The sequence below is a fragment of the Synchytrium microbalum genome (assembly GCF_006535985.1).
Source record: "Synchytrium microbalum strain JEL517 chromosome Unknown SmJEL517_scf0017, whole genome shotgun sequence".
Lineage (NCBI taxonomy): Eukaryota > Fungi > Chytridiomycota > Chytridiomycetes > Synchytriales > Synchytriaceae > Synchytrium > Synchytrium microbalum.
In genome coordinates, this window is record NW_022158366.1 from 119,965 (window position 1) to 140,010 (window position 20,046).

Below are 20,046 nucleotides of genomic sequence, written 5' to 3' on the forward strand. Positions count from 1 at the left end.
ACCATGAAGCGAAACCAGGAGAATTCAAGGGACAGCATGCTCATACATACACTGCGATTACGGTAAACTAACTGCGACTGCACTTCATCAACGACTTGATTTGACTGTACGTCAAGATTAACTTGTGACAACACAAACATTTTCACGCTCAAATCATCTCGCAATCACATTACTATGCATTTTGCGAGCATGGAAAAAAATTGATGCAATACTTGTATCTACAAGATGTTGCCAAGTTTGATGGTTTCTGACCGTCTCCAATTTCCTTTTTCGTCACCTTGATTGTTGAGAGAGAACAAAGTGATGCTGGCGAGTAGAAGTGTTGCTCTATCTGAATATAACACACTGATCACAGACATTCACACCGAACATAGTCTTGAACTTCTCAAGACTATGTCGGTGAGAGAACTTCCAAACCAACTCCATCTTCCCATTTCCTGACTCTATACATACGCAATAACTAACACTTTACAATTACAAATAGCTACTGAACTCTACGCAACCACAAACCCACGAATAGTCATCTGAGGTACCAGACTCTGCCTCGTATCATTCTTATCCTTGCTATTCGATTCAGCAGGTAACGGTCTATCATTTGCCTTTCCACCACCACCACCTTGCTGCTTCTGTCCTCCCTGATCAGCTCCTCCAACCACAGCGACAGCAGCAGCACCAGTTCCATCATTATTAGCAACTCCGCTTCCACTATTATTATTCGGACTCATGTTGGCGTTGGCAGAGTATATGGCGTCGTCCCAACCATCTTGTTCTCCTGAGAAATCGTCTGTTGGTGCAGCAACACCATCAGCGCTATTCGATACTTGACTTAGGGAGGGAGATAAGGGGGCTAGAGAGTCAAGCACTTCGAGCGTTGATGGTGTGAAGGATATTCGTTCGAATACTTCTTGTAAGAATTTGCGTGCTGTCAAACGGTAATGGTAGCATGACAGCATTCTCATCACTTGCATGTATAATTCGACTTTTGAGAAATAGGATGATTGGTCGTGTCGTAACCTATGAGTAAAAGATGAGGCATACTTTGTGTCAGTCACGATCTTTGCAAAACAGAGCCACTACACGATCACGCTGACATACTTTGACAATGACTTGGAAGCATTATTCGCCAAAATATGGTTACTCATATTCCCAATGCTCTTGAGAACCTCCTCTTCAACAGAATCAAAATTACCCATTTCCAATACTTTTTGCACTCGTAGCATATGTCTTGGCCACGATGCAATATAATACCAGTGCGGAATCTACCGATAAAAAATTAATGTAAGAGATGGGGGTCTGGCATGATTCTTCGTGATGCCTTGTCTTTGAGAAATCGTATCTTTGGTGTGTGCACATACCACTAAATACTTTGAAATATCTCTAGGCACACAAAGCCCATTCAAGATATTGGTTGTTGGAGGGGAAACGGCTTCCCAACCGTACTTTTCCAAAATTTCAACAGCTTCTGGAGTCCTTGCCAGTAATGCGATGATATAGAACGCCGTTCTATTCGAGGACATACAAAGGAATTTCAGTTGAGCAAAAAGGCGCGGGAGAAAAGTTAGTGAAAATACGAAGCATTTTCCGCTTACCCTCGAAGTGACAATATACTACATTTCTCAGCCATCTCAACAATGACCTTGATAATGTCCTCTTCAATTAAAAACGCTAAACCCAGCTTTGAAGAGCCAATTTTACCCTAGAATTGGTCAAGGTTGTTTTAGTGTTGGGTGAGCGAAAACAAAAGTCGAAACTCAAAGTGAATTGACTCATCATACCATAGCCCACAGCATTGCCTTCAGCGTAACCAAGTCAGCAGGTACCAGATACGTAGCAAATCCATGCTTCCGTATGAAGCCTGCGAATTCCTTGTAATGCCTTTTTTCCTGTAGCAGGGCACATCCCTCCTTGGTCTTGGCCAATTCACCATAGAAATGTGGGCGTGCTGTCGCTAGTCCTTCCCTACAAAGTAGCATAGTACATTTCTTATAAGCTCCACGTCATGATGTCGGTGATGACAAGGAAAAAAAAAGATCAAGAAGGCACGCAATAAATATTCATCAACATACATTTCCTCCAGTTCCAAATCTGGTGGGTTGACCATCCTTGCAGGTGATGTATCGGTGGATGGCGCAGGAGATTTCCATGTATCAAATACAGCTAGAGGTAATGAGACCTCTAACAGTGTGACGTATAGTTCGTTCCCTTCCTATTTCGGAAAATTTGAGAAACAACCCAAAAGGTAAGGGACAAAGAAAGCGATTATTACTTGATACCAGTAGTCCATCTCCCGATCTACATATCCGACTTCTTTCAAATATGCAAACCCACTCGGTATCGACAATAGGCTGATACGAGTCAAAGGATATCATTTTAGTGTTTGATTCTACAGAAAAAATCAACTGCAGTTATAATTGGGCTACCTGAGGAACAAGTCTCGAGCTACAATTCCTAGCGAATCCAGACTAGGTCGTAATCGTACAGCAGCTTCCAGATTCTGTCTGTCGTTACAGGCTTCCTCTAGAACAGCTACAGCTCGTTCACATACTTCCGGCGTAGGATCATACAGCTATTTCGAGTTCATGGATAATCAATGGTTTTGTCGCTGAATACCTTTGATACTTCGTAGTTAATGCCATACCTGGGTAACAAGTAGAGGAACACCCCAAACTGAGAAGTCTACTACACCACTACGCAGCAATGACCGTAGGTGATTTGTCGCAAATAATCGAATGTGCTATGAATATATGGCGTTAATTTTGTGCTGATGAAACATTGACGGATTCATCTGAAGACAGTGATACGCACCTTATAGGCCGACGTCATCACTTTGGACAGTATAACACGAGGATGTCCATCACTGCAAAGGACAGAAAACAATGCAGTCAGTTCGACAACAACATCTCAAAAAAGATTGTACTGCCAGCACTTACAAGTTGTAATCCATACTCTCAATGATGGTCCGAATCAAATCATCACGACTGCGAAGTTCAGTCAGATGGTAATATATAGTATACAACTTAAATCGTTCCATAAGCCTGATTCAAAGGATGTGTTCTGAGTTCATGACCCCAGATTTTTTTTGTCTTACAAAACGTTGTAAAAGGTTACCTGACGCCGTCCTGACTCTTACTCAAAGTAGCCAACATGGTAAAGTAATCCCCAGTCAAGTACTTCTCCATCCTTTCTTTGGAAAACATGTGCTCTCCGGGCATCGCAGCATGTTGTATCTAACCAAAAAAGGTTATGAATCAACTAAATGACCGCACTCGTATGTCAGAAGCTCACATCAGACCCAAATCACATGTCTTACCGGATCCAGTTGAGCTAAACACTCTGCAATCTGCTCCAGAAGCTTATTCTCACTCAATATCCTAACACCTTCAGGAGAAGCTACTAGAGTCTTGAGAAGCTCACATCCAATTCTCACATATTTGGTATTGGCCTTGTTTTTACGGATATCTGAGAATTGGTGATTTTGAGGTCGGTAAAAGGCCAAGAGACGTTTAATAAATTTAGTGTTTTTCGTCGCTTCGTCTAAACGTTTCGGATTGAGAAGTGGGCCTTGTAGTAGTTCGAGTATGGCATCCCAATTCCACTTTGTGTAGTCTTTGGTCAGCCCTTGTTCGTTTGCTGAGAGCTGTTTGGCAGTAGTGGTTGTAAAAGGAAAGGGAAGATAGGTTGGCGAGGACATGAAGATAGTGTTTCCATCATAACTTTTTTGTGCGTACCTGAGTATCAGCCAACAAATTTTTGAAATGCATATCATCAATTTGCATTCCAATCCGAATCTTGACATGATCGACTTGTCTTTGTACTTTTTCATTTCGGTTTGAAATGACTCGTCCATAAACTAGATGGCCTTCAGTAATCCTTTGAAAAGACAGAAACATATAAACATCGTATGGCGACAAAAACATGGGAAGTTACAGAAAGATAGACAAACTCACTGATTCGCAGATTCACTATTCAGCACCGAAGATATAAGCTTATCCTTGGTCATGTGAATATTGTCGATATGAGCTAGAGCGACGGCAGCCGTATGTCTCTGAGATGGATCTTGAAAGTTGGATGCCAACTTGAAGAGAGACGGCAGTGACTACAGCGAGAAATCATCATCAGGAACCTCAGCATATGTGCGCTAAAGAATGAAATTACCACTAATTACCTGTATCTTAGCACCAAATTGTAAAGGAAGCAACCGATTTCCCAAATCAATCAACTCTCCTATAAGCTGCGTAGCCTTTGACACAACAATCTTATTACTACCACATTGAGCTAGTTCTACTAGAGCTTCCAGTAGTCCAGCATCAATGAATACGAGTAGTAGGACTGCTACGAATTGGTCTATGAGGTTTGTACGGCCATGGAAACGAGGTGAAGGTCCAAGGCGAGATAGTATATCGTCCGTTCCAGGTATGCCAGTTTTCGGTGATTCTGACGATTTACGGGGATGGCCTACTTGGAAGATTACAAAGTACATTTCCAGTAATATTCTCTACAACATAAAAAGTGTGAGCGAGGGCATCCGCGCGAAACTGCAACTTGGAACATCCCCATACCCTTGTCTCGTCAGTGGGCAATCGCAAAGCTTCTACTATAGTCCTAATAGCTCTCTTATCATCCATACACATATACAGCAGACCTAGCAGGGGAAGAAATGGGGCAGTTTGAGATTCATCAATTTACGTTTTTAAAAGGCCAATTGATGCTAATAAGAGCGACATCAAGCTCTTACCCGTCCACCCTCTCAACAAGAAGATAACAACTCTTGAGCAAGAGTTCAGTCTCTCGTCATGAGCCGGGCCTTTGGAATATACATCCGTGAAGTGTGATATCACAGCTTCTAGCTCTACCGCAGGACGTAGGTACTTTCTCGTTACTTGAGAATCCAGTATGTGGATGACAGCCGAAGTTAATGCCATTGTTAATTCTGGTGGTCCTTCCAACAGGACTTGGATGAGGACTTTAAAGCCTCCCGATAGTGCCAGTAGTTCAGGATTTCGGATTGCTATAGATGAAATGGTTGGGAGTAAGAAAGAAGGGCGCGTCGTTTTTTTCCTCCTTTCGAAAAAGATCCTGTGTGACTTTGTCCTCTCCACCTTCATCAGTTTGTCACCCTAAACGCCTCCGAATAATTTTCCTTTAATAGCCTACCTAATTCACTAAGGGTTTCTGCACAAACCGTCCTAAATTTTTCATCCGTCTGCTCGGCAAGAGCTACCATCATTCGAACCAGACTTTGAGGTAGTATGGCGGCCCCACCAGGGGCATCAATCCAGCCTCTGATAAGTTTCAGAGCTTGCTCCCGTTCAGCATCGTATCGCTGATCGCGAGTCAAGGTTCTGACTATAAAGAGGTCCAGATGTATATCTAACATGGATTGCACCATGTCTGAATCGAGAGATATATGTCGTAGGACTCTGAATACATGGGATCGGACATCCTTTGAGGTATCGACGAGAGCTATTCGTAAACTGTGAAAGGGAGGACTTGTGAGATCAAATGAGCACCGGGCTGCGAAAACGTCACGAAAGATGTTGAAGCAATGATCCATAAGGACGGCGACGTTGGCAACCATAAACGAGAGTGAAAAGTACCTTTTGAGGATAGCTATTACAGGAACAGGAGTAGAAATAGCACCTTGGTGGACATTTTTGATGAGCTTTGCGATAGAGTTCATGCATTCGAGCCGAACTTGCAGCAGCTCATTTGGATCACGTATCCTAGTCAATAACTCGTCGGTAGCAGCAGCGACCTCTGCGATAAGTTTATGGGAAGTGTGAGTAAACGTGTGCATGCCAGTTGTCCAACAAGCGAGTGGCGACTACCAGTATAACATGTAGATAATGCTCAATAAATGATTGTACACTCACCACTGGATATATCGTCGTCTCGTAATATTGCAGCAGGAGACTTTCGACCATTGATATGAGTTGGACTGTTATTGGTGCTGATTGTGGTAGCAGTGGTGACCATCATAGTTCTACTAGCATCTACATCTTCCGACATGTGGTGTTGCCTATTATGAGCATCTGTATGGTCGTGTTCGTGGTCGTCGTCTTGGTCGTCGTCGTGTTGATTGTCGTCGTGCTCTTCAGGGATGTAATTATTGTTGGCGAGGTTGCCGATTTCTCGTTGGAGGGCGACTATTTTGGCCTGGGCGATCTGCAGCTGCTGATGCAGCACGCTACTATTGGATACGCTGTGCATGGTCCTCGGCTGCAATGGATCAAACTATGGATTGAAGGGTTGAAGGAGGAAGAACAGCTTCCTAATGTGCTTTTGCACGGTAGTTACGTGTTTTATGTATAGAATCGCGTATCTACACTGTTAAAATCTATCAAGAACGTGCGTGCAGAGTTGTGTTGGAGGAAGGAAGGACATTGCGATATTTGCAGTTGACCTCTGCCCAACACAGGAACGAGTACAAGGTATCTTTACTCGGTTTGAGGTATAGGAACCGCAGAAGATCTATATGATCCGTAGTTCGTTGATGTGAAAGTGACGTGTCATCCCCAGAATTTTTGCCTGCCGAAAACACACTTTGCTTGTTTCCATTCAGCACAGACTTACTAGACATAAGAATATAGATCTTCTTGGAGAGGACGCATTACCAGCAGGTAAAGCCCATATCACAACTATTACTGGACTCCAATCTTCTGTTCGCACATGACTAGATGACTCTTTTACTAACCATAACCACAACCAAAAATGACATCCTACAGTCAACGGAACTTCTCAATTAGAACTCAAATCATGCTTCGCGATACTGCTGCCACCAAGCCCGGCTTGACGCCATCGTCAACCGACCATAAAAAACTATCGTCTATGCCAACATCAACAACACCAAACCTAGCTGATTCGGAAGCTCACTTTGTACAGGCTAAGTCTCAGCTATTGGTCTACATGGACTTGATCAAGTCGTTACTCGTCCATATCATGAACGAATCATCCTCTATACCACCAGCAGCGGATGGCACTAGTGAGAACACTGGTGCTATTCCCACCACCACCATGACAATCAACACGAACATCACCAATAGTAATAGCAATAGTCACCACCATACCTTCTACTGTCCTCCATCTGCCATCAGGACAAGGCCGGTTTCCATGAGGAGATATGCTTCCTACGACGAATCAAGTACTCCAAAGTCTGGAGCTTCCAGTCCATCACATCCAACTACTCCAGTCAGACTACCGAATATAGCAGAACACGCTTACGAAAAGCTCAAGGTCTTTGAACTGGACGATCGAGCTTATAATATAATCCAAAATCCATACTCGGCCTCCCCTGATACCAACACCAGTAACGACTCCAACGCCATTTCGTACGATGTCATGATGGGTGAAATAGCTGCTAGTCTGGCCCATCTAGATAAATTAAAGGCTCGAATTCTGGATACAAGATCAAAGCTGCTCGTCACAGGAGACTTGAATGCTGGCAAATCAACCTTCATAAACGCTATGCTGAAACGACAGGTCGTACCACACGACCAGCAACCATGTACCGCCGTCTTCTGTGAGGTAATCGACGCAAACCAGAATCGTGGTATAGAAGAAGTCCATGGCATCCACGACATAGAACCATACCGTGTAGACGATCCTCACACGTATGAACGGTTTGACTTGAAACAGCTCGAAGAGCTGGTAGAGAATAATACCCAAGGCTTTGGACTGCTACGAGCCTATGTACGAGATCGTAGAGAATCGTCCGACTCGTTACTACATAATGGTCTGGTCGATATATCATTGATCGACTCTCCTGGTCTGAACATTGACCAGATGAAGACCACGGCTCTCTTTTCTCGCCAAGAGGAAATAGATGTCATTGTTTTCATGGTCAATGCTGAGAATCACTTTACACTCTCCGTAGGTTCTCGTTTGAGTTGATGGTTGTGTTGGCATTACGCCGTTGAGCAATATTCATATTCTGCTTTCTGGCTTTTTTGCTATCGATGTTCTGAACTCACACATTTTTTACACTCACAATATAGGCTCGAGAGTTCTTGTCGAATGCTGGTAAAGAAAAGGCATATGTCTTTATAGTCGTAAATAGGTTTGACCAGATCGAGAAAAAGGACAGGTGTCGTCGAGACGTCCTCGACCAGATTCGCCAAATATCACCATCAACATACGAAGATGCAGAATCGCTAGTCCACTTCGTATCTGCCAAGCAAAGGCTGATACCGAATCCAGATCCAATCCTATTAGGCGAATTTGAGAAACTGGAAGCTCGTCTTCGCACCTTCATACTCGAGAAGCGAGCTCGATCGAAACTAGCTCCAGCCAAGCAATACATGGTCAATCTATTATCAGACATGTATACATTCTCGAGTTATACCGCATCAATCTTAAAGACTCGAGCAAAAAAGATGACCGTGGAGCTAAAGCAAGCTGAACCAGCTTATACTAGTATGAAGGATGTAAAGACAAAGCTCTTAGACTCTCTCGATGTCATGATCGATGCTGCTTCGGAACAAGTGCAGAATAATGCCACTCTGCTACTCAAGAACCTCGTAGATTCCATCTCACCCGATAATATAGACCACCTAGTACCTCACCTCGAGTATCCAGGCTTCCTATACGCATACCAGTATGGTCGAGAACTCGTGCGATGTGTCTTAAAACTATCTACCGATCAAGTTAGACGGTGCGAGATAAAGGCACGAAATGATGCACTAGACAGAGCATCATCTGTATATAATGCTGCTGCAATGGCACTACCGAATCTACCACCTCTAGATGAAGATGTCATACGCCAGATATTCGATGAGGAAGCTGGCATGTCAACTCTAGCTGCTACTCGTGGAAATTCCCTCGTATTGGACTCTACGGATTTCTTTGAGCCTATTGCTATAAACGAGTTGGTTAAGGAATATGTGCCTGGGACAATAGCTGTTGCTTTAGGTGCTGTTGGATATGCTGGTATGCAATGGAGGATTGCTCATGGGCTGTTTAGAGTTGGGTCTTCTATTGGATTTGCTAATACTGTTAGGATTGGATTCGCTGCTATCACGGCTAGTGGTAAGCTTGATATGACTTCTAGCAGAGGAGTTTTGCCTGTCAAATCGCTGGATGCAGAGTGTCGGCGTTTATTTTTTGCACACGTCAGATTCCAAATATCTAAACGACAACTATACCCAATAGGTATCGGATACTTGGTGTATATGCTAAGTAGCCTGCCGAAAACCATTGACCGTAAAATATCACGCAAGCTTCGCTCTCATTTCAACCACATCAACTTCGTCAATACGCATTCCGCAAGGCTAGCCAACGCCATGCGCAAATCCCTACGGGCATCATTAGGAACATTCAAGATACAATTCTTGGGTATGATGGCTGAATCAGAAGCCAAACAATCTGGATTGGAAAAGTTGAGAGATAGTTGTGCTAGCGAAGGTGTGTGGTGGGAGAATGTGGAGAGTAGAGTGGTTGGGATTCGGAAGCAGGTTGAGTTTGTGAATCTGGATATCTAAGGACAGGGATTGTTGTAGTGGGAGGAGGAGATGCAAGGAAGTTTGGATGAACAAAAAATGGGAGATGATGAGTTAGTTCTATGTTGACAGAGCAATTAGTGAATGGTAGTAGTAGAGTAGAGAATTGTAACAGTGATTTAAAGTCAATACAATCGAGTACTGCTTCGGAGAATCTGGTGCCTTTGGGCTTTGGCATGTGTTAGATTACTACAAGACTACAAGATTTTTTTGGCATAAAACGCACTAGTGAAGGCAAGGAGATAGAAGCGAAGACAAAATGACTTGAATGATAATTATGAATTTCGAAATTTGCTTTTTGGAAAGTTTCAACGCGAAAAGATCACATGAGTTCTCTCTGTAAACCACCTTTATTTCACGCTATACAGCTACCGCGAACACGTCCAATCTCACAAGTAGCACCTTTCTACCACATTTCATACAAGTTCTCCCCAGACTCATCTCTCTGATGGTATGCAGTATGAGAGAATGTGAGCTATTTTGACCACTGACATTTGAGTGAATGACTCCTTACCAATTTTCTTCCCCAAGAGCCGCTAGCAGGTCACCCAAATGCTCTGCAGAATCATCCTTTTTCCACCCATACATCAAACTCTGTAGATTCCATAACTGCCTTTGGACGTATTGTTGGTCGTATTTAATGGAGCAAACCGAATGCAAGCTCACTGAGATGAGAGTACCAGTTGGCACGTCGATCCACACAGAAGTCCCAGCCTGCACGAGGAAGGGATGTCCATCCGATGTGTAAGACAAGACTTGCTATTTGGATGGCCCAGACCTGGGAGAGGCCCTAGTAAACTGGCCAGGTCGGGGCTCTATTCTCAACAATGGTGATACCCAACAGTAGCATTTTCCTTGTCCCTCACGTCTTCGTAACTTGAACTTGACCTTGTAGCAGGCCGCGAGCGAGCACCAACACATCAAATCTCTAGACACGCTTCCCAATCAGTCTCGGGCACCAAGCCGTTTGCGACGGACGACGCCTATTGGTCTTCTCAGCAGCCCTGTTGGCTCAAATCAATTGGCTTGTGTGGCTAACCAGTCTCGAGGACGAAGGAGGTTCGAAATTCGAATGGCGACCAATGGGCCACCCGGTAGGCCTGATTGGGTCACGATGTTGCTGGAGTGTGATGAGATGGCTGCTTGTAAGCATATCTAGGGTGAGATAGGATCGAATGAGCATCATAGTCAAAAATGCAACAACAGAGCACAACCTAATACAATAACAATGAGACATTGGAGCATACCGAAAACGTGGACGTCAGCTGTGGATGGCTTCGCGGCCTCATCAGATATTGTGGGTTTCCTGGCAGTTGTGCTGGGAACTCCTAGAAGCGGCAACCAGCATGTGTAAACAAAACTGTTAGAATATCCATAGATCTGAGGCCAAAGACGTTTTGAGTTAACCTTGAATGCAATGCATCCACCTGTTCAGATAGACTAGAGCTGTTTCTGAGGCCCCTTCCCTCGGATTCGTTAAAGGCGGCAACTGAAAATTGGTAGTTGTGTGGTTGTTAGAATATCTCTAGATCTGGAGCCATCGGGGGCTTGAATGATCAATGTAAGCACTGTACTCACCATTCCGCAGTGAGATGTGTCTCTTGGTTCTTCTGCGTCTCCTTCCCTCAGAGATCTTGTTGCGAACGATGTTGGAAGTCATGTGAAGCGAAGGCGCTATTAATTACTCTCAAGAGCGCAGATGGAACAGTGTCCAAGGAAAGAAACTATTATGACGCGTATATTCACGTGACAATAGATGAGATATTGCTTTTGGCGGGCCTCTGCTTCCTTCCTGAGCACGGCAAAGTGATGAATTCGCAGTTTTCTGCACAAGGATATTTGAAAGAGAAAGTTCTCATACATATAGGGCAAAGAGGGCGAGCGAGGAATATTAACAGTTTAAACCGTGTCTTTCTATTTCCTTTGCTTTGACGACTCATCTTGCTGAGTCCCTTAGGTTGTAGTGGACATATTCAACAGATTCATGCGTTTCCCTTCGTCAACTCAGATGTTTGGTCCTCCATCTCCATCAGCCCGTGAATATTACTATACTCACAAGATGCTCTCGCTCGTTCCTATTGTACTGTTGAGATTCAACCCCAATCTATCGAACTCAAACACCAACAACTTCACAAACTTCAAACACCGTCTTCGCAAGCATGATCATGTACTAGAAACTGTAGTTGCCTCTAGCATCTGGACTGAATCTGCATTGTACAACTTTGTGGAAAATAATGATACAGGATGTGTGTTTATATTCCAGCGATACCATTGACGAATTTGGTAACTAGACGTATTATTTTGTGATGTCCAAAGACCCAGACGGTATGTCGTTAAAGGCGCAAGACTTATCATGATACGCCTTGCACCATTCTGCTAAGCGGTGTGGTGAAGATTTCATGAACCTCACTGAATGACGACAGAGGGCAAACTGATTTACAAGACGCAGACGATATGTGTAAAACCGCTGTTCTTGTGATAACTTCATCTCTTACAAGCAAAAGTGAGAAATATCATGAACCAGTGCGATTGATACATAAACTGATGCTATTCTCATTCCAATAATATAAACAAACCCAATGAGCACCAGCCAAAAAAGCCGTTTACTACTTGAAAACACAGAGCTTTTTCAATCACATTGATCTTCAAACGTCACCCGCGTAAACACCTCGTCCAACGTTGTCTGAGATATTCCCCATTCCAATACTGCATTCGAAGAAGCTCCAGCCTCCAATTCTGAGAATATACGGCCCAAAACACCAACTTTTTCAGTAGGAAACTCGTATACTGCACTCGTTGTAAATGATTCACTAATTGAGAAGCCTGCTGGTAGTATAGATTCCACAAATCTGAATGTGATGACGAAATGGTAAGCGAAACGAAAAAAGGAGGAGTAATAGATGAATACCTTTTGGCACGTCTCATTCCTTGTCCAGCATTCGATGTAAATTGTAACCGGAATCCAGCACCATAACGTTTCTTCAGTTCTGCTGGTGTACCAATACACCTCAAGATGCCTGAAGTCATGATGCCAATTCTTTGGCACAACACCTCGGCTTCTTCCATACTGCAAAAAAAACACGTGTGAGCAAGAAATCATGGCATGCGTAGTGTTATCAGAGATACCTGTGTGTGGTCTAGAGAGATTGGATGGTTACACACTCTTTAAATAACGAAGCCAGCAAGCAACCCAAGTGGTAAACGAAACCTACCAGCACTATGGTCCTGCCACTCCGAGCTTGATCTATGATTTCCCAGAGCCCTCGCTTCGCGTCAACATCAAGACCAGTACTGGGCTCGTCCTATCATTGTGTTGTTGAGAAATAGAGCATAAATTTCTTATACAAATCTTCATTATCTTTTTTCGCACTGCGACACATACCAGAAACACGACTCCAGGATCTCCAACCAATGAGATAGCAAGACTGAGTCTTCGTCGTTCACCACCAGACAGTTTTTGACTTAGTTTATTGGCTTGTGATTCGAGTTTCACCTTTTTCAGAGACGCTAATACTGTCTCTGCTTCTTTTTCTGGTGGAACTCCCTAAATGGATTCAGTGTCAAGGGAGGATGGGACCAAAAAGAACTGCCTCAACAATAAGCCGACCTTCAGTCGAGCATAAAACATCAGATGTTCTTTGCAGGACAAGTCCTCCCATAAGATGTCATGTTGAGGACATATGCCCATAGACCTGAAGCAGTATTTCATCTGCGTAGATATGTCGAATCCAGCAATAGATGCTCTTCCTGATGTAGCATCTCGCAAGCCAGTCAAGATGGAGATGAGCGATGTTTTACCTAAGTTTTCGTGAGAAGATGAGCGTTATGCTTGAGCTTTGAGAGTGTAAGTGACTCTCAGTTAATACCTGCTCCATTTTGTCCTGCATTTGAGTCGAAAATGAAGATGTTAGACTTTCACCAAAAAAGTGCATGGATTCACCGGAAGCATACCCAGCAATCCAAAACAGGTTCCTTCTTCAACAGCAAAAGTGACATCCGCAACAGCAATCTTGGGCACTCTACCATCAGTAGCTGGGTATACTTTTCGCATACCGGCCATGACGATAGGAGATGTTGGATCAAACAATCCATTCAAGACACGAGCCCGTTCAATTCTCACTGATTCGTCTTCCATGTTTCCAAGATCTATGAGCGACTGCGTCGGTGTGAATGCATTCATTGATGTTACTGAAGAGGAGCGTTCTCCTGATGCGAGTGGCTCCTGGCAGTAGCGAAGAGAAAACAAGACGGCTTAAGTTGGATGAATGTCATTTACACCGACATTCGATCTCACCTTGCCCTTGTTACGACGACGTCTTCTACGTTTCAACCATTTACAAAAGTCGTCATATGGAAATTTCCACGACTTTTGCACACCAAATTCACTTGGCAAAACTAGCTGAAGATATGCTGCCAATGCGAGAAATATGACAGATTCCACCACCAAATACATGAGACAAGTAAATACTGGATCACCAGGCCGAATCATCCCAAGTGTGTATGCCTAAGATTTTCTTAAATGTCAGAGAAATCCAGGAGTAGTGAGATGTCTTTGTTGGCCCTCACCGTTGTTCTCGTCGGTGACATAGAAGCCTCATTCATGGAAGCCAATAGCCAACTAGAAAGGCAGAAGGTGAGCTCCATAAAAAGCGACTCATTGGATGTCAAGGGTCTTGATCATACTAGAATGCAAATGGAGGCCTAAAAATGGAATGAACATTAAGCTTCTTTTGAGAACGCAAACAAGCCCCTTTAATTTTGTAATTACCACAGCAGATATCCTGGCGGAGGACCATCAAGAGCAATCTGATAAGTAGCGATAGAGACCATGACCCCGCAAACGACAATCAAGAATGTCAACACTATTGAGATAAAAGTGAACATGAGCTCCTTTTTGTCATCACAATGGCTTCATGATTTTGTGGTTCTTACCTAAAGCAATCCGACTCCTGTTGAAGAAAGCAGACAACAAGAAGGCACAAGCAACCTGTGCAAACCCCCATACAAAGAAGACCACCAGTAGAGCCCACCAACTTGTGAGACTAAAGAACTCTGTTCCTGAGATTTTGCCAGCAATGATAAACACCAAGCTGGAGATAGTATGGAGAGAATAGAAATGCAGATAATGAGCAAAGTAGTAGATCCACATTTTTAACCCATTCTAGTTGAAGGGCAAAAAGAAATGAGAAGCTTTGCTATAACGTAGTTCCTATTTTTTCGACATTTTCGACGAACCATGCGCATCATCATGAGAATCCGTTCTTCTTTCTCTCGAACCAACGTCTGTTGAGACAAAAGTGTGTAAGTATCGTTGTCAGGAGACAAAGTCGATTTGGACCAAGCGAGCTAGCTCACAATGACAAAAATTGGCAGCAGAAACGACACTACGAGAAACGAGCAAAGTTAAAGCGACACAAAAGCAAGTAAAACGTTGCGACCTCACCTCCAAACGGATACAAGAGCCGTCCTAGGACTGTTCCAAATGGCAAGTTGATTCGAGTTTCCACCAGTTGAGGGAATGCCTAAGTGAACGATTATTAGAGCTGGCAAAAAGACCCAATGGTTACCAGGAAACTGCCTACCCTGACACCTTGAGTGATTGAATGCGCTCCAAGTTTGGGATTACTGAATCGTACTAAGCAATTGTTCGGTTTAGAACTATCGGCATCAATGAGACGATCTTTGACAATCATGCTTACAAATAGCATTCGACATTTCAGCCTGCGTCACAAATTGCCGAAACCCTGGTCTTGGATATCCGAAGGCTGCCGATAGACGACGATCCTTTCCAATATATAGAGTATAGTTGTAGAAGAGACGCGTCGAATCGATCTGATCGACTGCCTCAAAGTGGATACCTAAACAGCGGGAGGATGTGATTAGTTTGATGGGTTTTGTGGTTGGGAGATTCAAAGGTGCTCAGACCTCCAAATGGCATGTCCTTTGTTATCGCCGATACATTTATCAGATACTGAGCAACTTCAGACTGACTTGGCTGAGTGTTGAATAAAATGTGCTTATCAATCTTGGCCAGTTCGGCAAGTAATCTATCAAATTTAAAAGGACTGTTGGTATTGAAAACGCAATATTCGTGAAATCTTTGAGACTTTACTTTTGAATCCTGTCCGCAATCATGACGTCCAACGTGGCAACTTTGCTCTAAAGCGATAAACTGTGTGAGTGAGGAGCACCAGGAGCCAGGGGGGATCCTCCCAGATTTTCTGCAAGCAAAGCCTGGTTACCTTTTCAAAGAATGGGACTGCTTTAAAGACCTTATACTTTTCACCAGGATCATCACGACTCCACAATCCACCACCATCGTCATCGCCAGTAGGAATAGATCCATTCAGAAGATCCGCTTCAACGTAATACCGAGTTTCGATGGTATCTAGAATACCAGTACTCTGGTTTGCAAATCTAAACCGTTGACTGGGTATCTTGAAGGGAGATATCGGATCTGCTTCTACACGTTTACCCAACCACTGAGGATTGAATTCGTCTGAGTAATCATAGAAGAACCAAGGTCGGACTTGAGTTTCTATAAGATATTGTACTATAGCTGATGTGAAGGTGCCAAACCAACCGTTGATGGGTTGTGGTATGAATGTCCTGAATATCCAAGAATTACGTGACTGTGAGCTTCACGAAAATAGCAAGCTCTGTAATCAAACACGCTCTTACGTGTCTCTATCAGAAAACCCAAAGGCCAAATCTGGTTTCCTTGCGTATGGCTCCGAGTAAGGATAGTTTCCACCAAACCAATATACACACGGCTGCGGGAGTCCAATACCGGAAGTAAATTCGGTTGTTTCGATTTGGAAATTTACGTGTTTGACAGGCGACTTGGCACCTGGGGCTGATTCGGGAGGTAATATCGGTACATTCTCATCTCGAGGATTGATATATGGGAAGTTGTCTTCTGTCATGGAAGGCACATTTGAGCATAATAATAAGACTATAAGAAGTAGCTGTGTTAGAAGTCGAGCTCGTCGTTGACTCAGAAGGTTGGTTCACAGAATCGTTTAAACCGGATCTCACCATCATTGTCAAGAGCAGCTTTCAATAAACCATTTAAATATGAGGCCAGCATGGCAGATACGAGAATCATCATCATAGGACAAGCACTAGATCGAATGCGTGCTGGTGGTGAGTATTCCCTGATCTGCTCCAAACCACTGCGATGATTCAAATGACTTACGAGACACAAACGATATTTGTAAACCATTGTCTCTTTTGATAACTTAGTGTCTTTCGAACAACAGCTCGAACTTGGAATGATTTCCTCAAAGCTCTACAAAAAAGACAACCCGTGGTTGATGTTAATTAATGAAGGGAATGTTGCACGATCATAAGCGTTCAAAGACAGCATAAACGACGTGGAAAGATGAATATAGCTTGCCTTTGTACATTGAGAGGCTGATCTTGTATTAACAATGGTGTTTCTTCCACAGTGTCCGCGATTTCATCTAGATCCTCTCCCACAGGCCAATTGCTCATGTTTCGTGAAATGGAAGAATAGATCAGCGACAATCCTTAACTTGCAGCTTGGTTACGGTCCCTCTTTTTAATGAGCTGACATCCCCGCCGCTAGAACTAGATGGTTTCTAAAATTTCCAAACTTCAATGGTTTCATGAGGAAGGTTATTGCAACACATTGAGACCTCATTAACGCGATTTGAAGCTTGAAAACGATAGTAATTTATGAAGTACGCGGTTTGACTCACTTTCTCATACTCTGCAAGTCACTTTCCGGCTCACTTTTCGGCGCGACCTGTCCTGTCCTTGCTTGAATATGCATCAGTACGTAGGATCATTGGCAGCGGGCAAATGTCTGTAGATTTCGTGCAAGTCATTCTGCCAACAGGAATACTTAGGCCTGCATCTATCGAGCGGAGCACTACGGCTCAAGATCTAGTCAAGACAATTTGGCCTGAAATCAAGGCAACTTTGGGATCGACTCAAGCCACGCTCCAAGAGTGTAGACTAACTTACCGAAAGCCTCAGAATAGACTTCAGACTCATGCTCGTAAGTTGCGGTTCCGTTTCCCTCTTCTGATCGCCTGAAAGTCAACTAATTGCACACATTTCGCACCAAACAGCTATTACATTGGAAGAGCTCAAGGCCATAGCGGAAGAAGGTCGAATATCGGTTATTTACATCTGAAAACATGCATCTTTGAAGAATCCATGACTGATCTGTACCTCCAAACCACCCTTTAGATCAACCAATTCCTCTAAATTCCAGGATTCATCGATTTCTACGTGGACCACCACAACCGCCAACCTCCGAAAGAGACTCTGCACGTGACTCATTTGGACCTAAAGATGGCCCGCTGCCTACTTTACGATTGATCATACCAGCAATTGCTGTACGAGTTGCGTTCGAAGGTATGCTAAGTTCAAGGTTTGAACTTTTGAGCCGTAAGAGAGCTCAAGTCCGCTCGTTATTTTCTATCTTAGACGTGCCTGAAATATGCGATGAAGTAATTCTGGGTTCGGCGTGTACATCGCAAGGACTACCACCTGCAGCAGAGGGAGGTCGAGTTTCAATTACAATGGACGGCAGGCCAACGTTTGCTATTCATGCCGGGCCAAATGTGTCTGCTAGACAAGTTATTATTGTAAGGGATGCAATCTTACTGCATTCAAGGGTATCTCTCTCATAAACATTTCTCAACGGTAGTCGATCCTGGATTTGTTTCGAGTTCGAAATCCATACCCAAATGGATACCTGTTAAAGGAAGTCAAACTACGTACAGGAGAAGCGAGATTGCTGACCGGTAAGTGTAAACGCAACGAAAGAATGTTTGCTTTTCGACTGAAGCTTTCCGTTAATTCTTGCAGACAAGGAATTCATACTACCCAATCGTGACATATACCACGTCATAACACACAGCACGGAAGCTACCATACAGACTCTAACACCATCGGGTGTCTACGGCTTAACAATGGCTCTATCAGCGTTTCTTTCAAGTGCAAAGGCAACAGTTGGACCTGCTTCAGCTCTAGCTTTTGCTACTGTTGGGCCTATGCTTGAGCAAGTAACGGGCATGGATATAGAGGCTGCGTGGTCTGGCGTCAATGCCGTTAAAGAGCCTAGACAAAGGCCTTCTATCAAGTCTATAAGACCGCCGACTGATAGAGAGATCGACACAATGGATGGCGAAGAACTGGATAGAGTGTTTCAATCAGTTCTGGTAAAGTTTCTTTTCACAGTTTTTCAGAAACGATTCTCAATACGTTGTTTCTGCAGACCGAATTGGATATCCGTGGTCCACGTAGAGTCAACATGGAAAACTTGGAGTACTCCCGAAAGAAATGTGAGCACTAATGCATACATTTTGTGTGTTGCTTCCTCTCGCTAACGGCCACTTTTCATCCAGCCTTCATAAAACAATTTCGAGATCGACAGCTCCGGGAGCTTCAAGATTCACTTGATGACGTGTCATCAGGAAAACGTGGACCAACACCAGTAGCCATTCCACCCGCTCATCATGGACCAGCACCAGTTGAAGAACGTGGTCCAGCCTGGTATATCGAAAGACTCGTCAACAAATCGACCCCTCTCAAATCTCTAGCACGTCATTTGACCGCTCTGAGAGTAACCTTGTCAACTGCCCCAAATGCTTGGATGACAGAATTCGTTAATACGAGAGCTGGAGAGCATCCCGAACGAGGTCCATTACGTGGAGCTGAAGCACTCGAATGTGCATTACAACGGTGTAGAGAAAATCAGAATGATCGATATCGTTCCAATCGACAGTTAAACAAGACGCTTGGGACGCGTTTCGCTGGTCTTGCTAGTGTTGCTGCATCTATGGGATGGACTTCGGGCTCTACGGAAGATATTTTGATTGAGGACGAAGTTCGTCTTGAGGCTGTTCGGTATGTGCTTTGGTAGTTTGACGCCAGAATATACGGAAACAACAGCCAAATTTATCATTTTTGCTGTAGATGTCTACGAATCCTGCTGAATACCGGACCAGGGTCCGAAGCTGTCACTTCAGCTGGAGGCGTTGTAGTACAATCGGCGAGATGTCTGCAACCTCCAAGTATTCCCATGAGCGACCATCGGCAAAGTCGCATCAACCTCAAAATGAGGTCTATGGTCGCAGAAGTGCTTGCCGCGTTATGTCTAGTGTCCCCAATAGGACACACGTACGTACAAATGGTTTGATTTGTGCATCTGAATCATGACACATTTATCCATAGCATAAGCTGATTTCTTGCCTCCTTACACAGATTGGTCTTGGATGCTCTCAGTATAACCAAACTTGACGATTATCGATTCTCAACAGTTGTACAATCTGTCTTGGATCCTTTTCCATCTGGAGGAGTCGAACGAGCTGAAGAAGCAGACCTCTTTGAATTTCGAGCTGCTGTGTTACAACTCATTAATGCGGCAGTTGGCGCTCCAGAGCTAGTGGAAGAACGTTGGGGATTGAGGATTGAAGCTGAACGTGCTGAATTGAGACATGCTCTCACGGTAAAAAAAAGTTTCCCTCAGATTTTTTATGAGTTTTCTCACCGGAGTCGGCCCTACTAGTTATTG

The 20,046-nt window shown here is 43.8% G+C and overlaps 3 protein-coding genes across 3 annotated transcripts; 1 reads left to right on the forward strand and 2 right to left on the reverse strand.

The window, feature by feature from the left end:
• Window positions 1–494: 494 nt before the first annotated feature.
• On the reverse strand, window positions 495–6,210 carry SmJEL517_g03313 (uncharacterized protein; the record flags this gene model as incomplete). Its single annotated transcript, XM_031169241.1, has 21 exons — window positions 495–1,014; window positions 1,096–1,259; window positions 1,356–1,503; window positions 1,590–1,696; window positions 1,776–1,959; window positions 2,067–2,206; window positions 2,267–2,345; window positions 2,421–2,566; window positions 2,639–2,734; window positions 2,806–2,857; window positions 2,931–3,035; window positions 3,109–3,227; window positions 3,311–3,637; window positions 3,729–3,870; window positions 3,948–4,096; window positions 4,166–4,495; window positions 4,560–4,642; window positions 4,736–5,008; window positions 5,155–5,474; window positions 5,598–5,757; window positions 5,874–6,210. 21 exons carry the CDS (start codon window positions 6,208–6,210, stop codon window positions 495–497), a joined length of 3,981 nt encoding a protein of 1,326 aa, XP_031024774.1.
• A 501-nt stretch (window positions 6,211–6,711) lies between these two features.
• On the forward strand, window positions 6,712–9,476 carry SmJEL517_g03314 (uncharacterized protein; the record flags this gene model as incomplete). Its single annotated transcript, XM_031169242.1, has 3 exons — window positions 6,712–7,869; window positions 7,995–9,024; window positions 9,148–9,476. The coding sequence occupies 3 exons, from the start codon at window positions 6,712–6,714 to the stop codon at window positions 9,474–9,476; spliced, it is 2,517 nt and encodes an 838-aa protein (XP_031024779.1).
• A 2,647-nt stretch (window positions 9,477–12,123) lies between these two features.
• On the reverse strand, window positions 12,124–16,991 carry SmJEL517_g03315 (uncharacterized protein; the record flags this gene model as incomplete). Its single annotated transcript, XM_031169243.1, has 25 exons — window positions 12,124–12,343; window positions 12,403–12,561; window positions 12,621–12,631; window positions 12,707–12,796; window positions 12,877–13,038; window positions 13,102–13,292; window positions 13,361–13,375; window positions 13,446–13,716; window positions 13,789–13,998; window positions 14,061–14,112; window positions 14,178–14,195; window positions 14,263–14,356; window positions 14,427–14,655; window positions 14,730–14,777; window positions 14,850–14,878; window positions 14,938–15,016; window positions 15,077–15,129; window positions 15,194–15,352; window positions 15,420–15,541; window positions 15,607–15,653; window positions 15,737–16,103; window positions 16,176–16,449; window positions 16,533–16,618; window positions 16,693–16,785; window positions 16,927–16,991. 25 exons carry the CDS (start codon window positions 16,989–16,991, stop codon window positions 12,124–12,126), a joined length of 3,144 nt encoding a protein of 1,047 aa, XP_031024780.1.
• Between the last annotated feature and the right edge of the window lie 3,055 nt (window positions 16,992–20,046).